This window comes from Apodemus sylvaticus, chromosome 9 (genome assembly GCF_947179515.1).
Source record: "Apodemus sylvaticus chromosome 9, mApoSyl1.1, whole genome shotgun sequence".
NCBI classification, from domain to species: domain Eukaryota; kingdom Metazoa; phylum Chordata; class Mammalia; order Rodentia; family Muridae; genus Apodemus; species Apodemus sylvaticus.
The window spans coordinates 90,747,237-90,753,406 of NC_067480.1; the positions used below are offsets into that span (position 1 = coordinate 90,747,237).

A 6,170-nucleotide genomic window follows, 5' to 3' on the forward strand; every position below is an offset into this window, starting at 1 on the left:
CCTTCCGTACTGAATGTACCTGGAGAGGTCTTTCTCAGGCTTCTACATTAACAAACATTGTATTTCTGTAGTGGTGAACAGTTAATCTGCACTGAGCTCCCTGCTGGTGATTGTACCTCTAGTCACCTGCCAGAGTTCTCTGGATTCACGAATGAAAGACACACACACACACACACACACACACACACACACACACACACACACCAGCTTTATTTTGATATGCCTTGACTAGCTCAATGGTTGGGCCCTTCCAAACCTCCCTGCTAGCACATACTCCCCTCCAGCATTCCTTAGTCAACACTTTCTAAATTCAGCCACGAGAGGGACACAGGATGGACCACGCCATAGTGGGAGGTAGAGATCAGACTTAAAGATGTGCTAATATATGAGTCAGGGAAGCAGCCTCAGGGGCCATTCCCCAGCTTGGGTCTGGGGCAGCAAAGATAAAGTATAGATTTAGAAAGTGTTAACAAAGGAATACCAGAGGGGAATATGTACTAGCTGAGGGGAGGTTTGGAAGTGCCCAGCCTTTGAGCTGGTTGAGGCATATATCAAAACTAAGGTGATGGTGTGTCTTCCATTCAAGAATCCAGAGAACTCTGGCTGGTGGCTAGAAGCTTGATCATCTGCCAGAACTCAGTGTGGATTAACTATTCACCGCTACATATTTCTCTCTATAGGGGCCTCCTTTACAAACATATTTCCACAATTCAACAAGTCCCGTGTGTGTATGTGTATGTGTGTGTGTGTGTGTGTATGTGTGTGTTCATATGGGAGTGTGCACCTGCGCTTATGCATATAGATGCCAGATGTCTTCCTGGATCATTCTCCATCTCATTCATTCATTCGTTCATTCATTCATTCTTTTGCGATATAATATGTCACTTAGCCTGGGGCTCATCAATTCAGCTAGGCTGACTGACCAATGGACTTCAGAGCTGTCTCTCTCCACCCTCCACACCACAGCACTGAGGCAGAAACAAAGACTACTCTCCTAGGTTATATGTAGGACTGGGGATCCAAACTCACATCCTCATGCCTAAAGAGCAGGCAGTTTGCCCACCAAGCCTTTCCTAAGCCCCCCTGCTCTTTATATTTGCCTTCCTTGCCTGTGGTGCTCCTGAGTAAACCTTGCATAGCCAGGGCAAGTGCTGTACCACTGGTACACACAACACTGCCAGTCCCTGCTACTCCCACTTTTCTTTCTTGGTGAAGGTTGGCAGGGACTGGATCCAGGTTCTCCTGTGCTATTTTCTACTAGCATTTTCTCTATTTGGGTCTATGTATCTGAGAAATAAATTGTTCTTCCTTAAAGTCTACAGAAGTGATGGGTCTGCAGGATTCACATGCAAAGAAGAAGATGGGAACAACTCGAACAAAATGAATCTTTAAGATACCTTGGGGCAAAGCACCATTTCCTTTCTCTTATCTTCATTCTCTCTGGGTGTCTGTCTCCAGCATGGTGCAGATAGAGGGGCTCGGTTGGTCATTTGACTGGGAGGGGCACAGGGCTGGACAAACAATAACTCTTTCTTCAGCTGCTCTCTGAGGCTCTGCTTTATCTGTCGCAGGCCCTGAAAACCAGAGTCAGCAACCTCCCCACAGTGAAGAAGTTTCTTCAGCCTGGCAGCCAGAGGAAGCCTTTTGATGATGCGAAATGTGTAGAATCAGCAAAGAAGATTTTCAGTTAATTCAGGCATCTGTGGATACATAGCATGCACAAATCCAGCCTTCTAAAGCTTTGCAACAATGAAGTGTTTTGACTAAATGTTGATCCTTCTTATGGGGAGGCTAACATGTTTTTCTAAGGCTGCTGTGTTAATTCACCTAGACATGACTGGTGAGGAGTGGCTGGGATGCCATTTGGTTGTAGTCAAAATTGCAATCATGATCACTTCCTCAGATATTTTCTTAACATTCAATAAAACAAAACAAGCTTCTTAGAGTCTTGAATATTAAAAAATTATCACAAAATAACTGTCTTATCCTTGTTAAAGAGAGTTAGGTAGAAATCCTCATGTCAAACTCTGTCTTATGCAAAAATAACCTTTCCTTGTGGAAAGAGACATTTCTGAACAAATACTCAAAATGTGTGCGCTCTAACACTGTGAGGAACTGTTTTCCTTCAACTTATCAATGCTTTTCTTATTCAGTTATCCAAACAATGCGTCTAAGCTCAATGAAGATCAATCATTCCTCCTGAGGCTGCAGGAATGGTGAGCCCGGCAGGGACAGTCATTTACCCAGCCCCAGAATCTCTGATTTTCTCTAAGAAAATTAATAAAAACTTAGGTATTCATAACAAAAATTGGACATTCTGTGAGTCCCCTTCCTAGGGCTTTTATAACATTGTACCACAAACTTTGTATCTTAAAATAATATAAACTTTTTTTTCCTCCCTCAGTTCTGGGGGAGGTGTATGTCTGACATCTATGTCTGAGATCTACCAGGTCCTCTCTGAAGGCTTTGAGAAAGAATCCTTCTTAGCCTGGTGGCCAGCAATGCTGAAGCACCTTGGTTTGTCGATACAGCACTCAGGTCTTTACATCTGTAGGGATCATTCTTCCAGTAGACGTTACCAGGAGATACAGGTAGGGATGGAACGGTCTCTAGGACAGAATTTATCCTAAAATTGAATGTAACAGTTAATTCCAGGTGTATACCTAGAGATACCTCTGCTAGACTCTGAATGTGAGAGATGGTAGTTACTTTTTTTTCTTCAATGACAAAAAATAAATACATGAGAAAAGTTTCTTGTTATAGATAATATTTAATCTCAATGGTGTTTCTACCCAACCGTTGATCATTCAGTTCCCAGAAAAAGATTCACAACTTTTGTATTTATAATAAGCCTTATTCAACACAAGACCTGTGCAGATACCTACCCTGTAAGCTATTAGTTTATCCTTCCCTATCAATAACCCCAAGTTATGACGTCATTTTCAGTATGGGCCACCGCTCCTACTCTGACTGGCCAGCCCACATGGCCAGTTTTTACCATCCCTTACCTCATGGTGTCTTCCTGCCTCTCTTTCCTCTCATTTTTCCTCATGGTGTCCTGCCTCTGAACCCAAGCCCAGGAACCAAAAACCCACCTATCTCTCTTCTGCCCATAGGCTGTAAGCAACTTCACAATCAGGGGTAACTAGGGGGGAAAGGTTACATACAGTCACTTGAGTCTAGTGAGGATTCTCTCATCCCTGGCGTCAACCAGGTCTGGGGACCAGTATTTAGCATTACAGTACATAGCAAAATACAAAACCTCAACAGTTTCTTACAGAACGAAGGTTTTATTTTGGCTTACACTTTGAAGGCACAGTCCCTAGCCTAGGGTCTAACACATTCAGTTGTAACCCATAATAAATCACTATGCATTACGATGGAGCTCTGGGCCCAAATTAGCTATTTCTCAGTGACATTTTGGTGTGACTCATGTAGCAGTTAAAGCACCTCCAGTGGTGAGAAAGGTTTCATTGAGTCCCTGCCTTCAGTTACTCAAGAAGCAACTTGTTAAATTCTAACCTGATTGGTAATTTTTTTAATAATGTTTTTATGACTTCTTTGATAATTCCATGTATTTTTAACATACCCTTCCCTCAACTCACTCCAGATCCTCCCCTACCAACCTACCTACTTCCCTTCCAAACCAATATTTTGTTCTTTCTCTGTGTCTATCTGTCTCTCTGTCTCTCTGTCTCTGTCTCTGTCTCTTTCTCTCTCTCTCTCTCCCTCTTTGTCCTTCCCTCCAAACAGCTCAATTTGTGTTACTAAAACTCTTAGGTATGGAGTCTAGAGAGTGGCTGACCTACTGGGAGTCACATCTTTTCAAACCCATCTGGATAGATAATGTGAGTTTGAGGCCACAGTGGTGTCTGCAAAATGAGTTCCAGGTCACCCAGGACTGCATAGAGAGACACCCCACCCCCATGTGTGGGTGGGAAGCACTTAACTAATTAAAATAAAATAAAATAAAATGATAAATAAACAAATGAAAAAAGTTTATTTTATTTTTTTAAGAAATAGTAATAGGGTAATGAGAAAGGCAATCCTGACCTAAGAGCCGTGATTCCATTCCACCCAGTCGATCACCACCTAAGGTTTATGAGGGCAGGGCTAGCATTGTTTTTCCCAGGTGAGGAAACTAAGTTGCAGAGAAAGCATGCAATGTCCAAACCACACACAGCAAAGATTTCAGAGTCGGGGAAGACTCACCGTTGGCACCTATGTCCTCCTGCCCTGAGAACTGAGGTATCGGCGGAATGAGCTGAACGGGCAGTGTGAGTGTTGTGCTTGGGATCTCCATGGAGGTTCCTCTGCTGGGTCACCCACACCTTGTGACCACAGTGCACCGTCCTCCTGTGACTCACTCTCTCCTTCCCTATGAGCTTCTCACAGGGATCCCCACGTACTGTGATGTGGAAAGAAGCCACACTATAAACCCCGGCCTCCCTTAAACCAAGGCTCACTAGCTGGGTCAAACCAGGTGCACGCCTCAACTGCTCTGTGGTTTGGTTTCTCACTTTTACAAAAGGAAATTAGAAATGTCGAGCTCATGTGGTTACTTCCAAAATGAATTAGAGTACCAGGAGAGTGCCCGGTATATACAGAGCATTCAGGAAACATTAGTGGCCTAGACACAGAAAGACAAATCCCATGTGTTCTCGCTTACATATGGAAGCTAAAATCTTTCCAAAGCCTGGAAATGGTGTGAAGAGGGAGAAGTTATAGGAGTCACAGTGTTGCTGTAAAGGAGGAACAATGTCTAATGTCCCACAGCACTGTGGGATAGCTGTGGTTGGCAGCTACTCTACACTCTTCAGTAGTTAATATACAGGATATTGGATGGCCTCAGTATAAAAAAACTTATGAATGTCTGAGGTAATGGCTATGCCAATTACCCTAATCTGCTGATAAAATATTAAATACAAGACACTGAAATGCCACACTCTAACCCATGAATATGTGTAATTACTGTGTGTCAATTAAAAAGTAGAAGCACATTTTTTAAAAGATTTATTTATTTATTATATGTAAGTACACTGTAGCTGTCCTCAGACATACCAGAAGAGGACGTCAGATCTCATTACAGATGGTTGTGAGCCACCATGTGGTTGCTGGGATTTGAACTCAGGACCTTTGGAAGAGCAGTCGGTTCTCTTACCCGCTGAGCCACCTCTCCAGCCCGTAGAAGCACATTTTAAGAGAAATATTAACTGTGCAGTAATAATAACCTTTCCATGTTACTTGGTGTTTCATCACACCACGAAGACAACTGATGTGGAGTCAATCTGTCATCTGGACAGTGAATGAAGCATATTTAAACATCTTTCCCCTCAGCAAGTATTTACTGAGCATTATCTTTGTCCAAGGCAGCAGGAAGCAGTTTCGGGAAGGTTGTAGACCCAGGCTTGTCTACAGTACAACAGGCAGGGAGCAGCAGATGGGGAAGAGCCCCAAGAGGACAGACATCTTCTGTTGGACCCTGGAGTCTAAGGACAGATGTCCAGGGGAGGCGGGTCCTGGCTGGGATCGTGGAGAAGCAGGAACAAGCAGAGTAAGTCAGTGTTCCAGGCAGATGGAGGAACACGTGCAAAGTCTTCTGGGAGTTAGCGAGCAAGGCACGTTTGTAAATAAAATGAAATGAAATGCAAAGGGAGGAGGTAGGACTGGTGGAGGTTGGAGATGGATCTGAGCCCTGTTTCCAGCGGCCATGCTGGGCAGCTCACAACTGCCTGTGACTCTACCACCAGGGCATCTGATGACCTCCTTTGAATTCCGGGGGCCAGGACACTCACGTGCACAAACCCACGCAGAGATTAAAGAAAGAAAGATTAAAGAAAGTGACACCTCTTAAAACCTGAAACACACGTGCACTGTGCAAAGAGTGTCTGTTCAGAAATACCTCCTGCTTTCACATCTGCCTGTAGAGGAGTCTGTGGTTCTTGCCTCAAGGTCAATGAAGGGTTAAGTGAGCAAACCTTATGGTCAGACTTCATATTTCCTAGCTGTGGTAGTGGAACATGATCTAGAAAGACAGGGACATGAATAGGGAGCTGTCTGCAGTGAAGCTATTGGCTGAGGAGAGTTCCCAGCCCTGAGAAAGAACATGAAGGGAGCCTGCAGGAGTCTGAGAGTCAGCCCTGAGAGTCCACAGCCTGGAGGTGGGCGGG

At 44.1% G+C, this 6,170-nt stretch overlaps 1 protein-coding gene across 2 annotated transcripts in view; it reads left to right on the forward strand.

Moving 5' to 3' along the window:
- The window catches only part of LOC127692358 (glutathione S-transferase alpha-5), a 65,667-nt gene extending 63,848 nt beyond the window's left edge, over positions 1-1,819 (forward strand). The window contains exon 2 of one of the 2 annotated variants that reach the window (XR_007979453.1): positions 1,572-1,670. Coding sequence is in view for 1 of the 2 variants with exons in the window: in XM_052192620.1 (XP_052048580.1) it covers positions 1,572-1,691 (120 nt within the window). In the remaining variant the exon portion in view is untranslated. Of the gene's footprint in view, positions 1-1,571 lie in introns of both variants that reach the window. The other variant, XM_052192620.1, reaches the window with a different exon arrangement.
- The last annotated feature ends 4,351 nt before the right edge of the window (positions 1,820-6,170 follow it).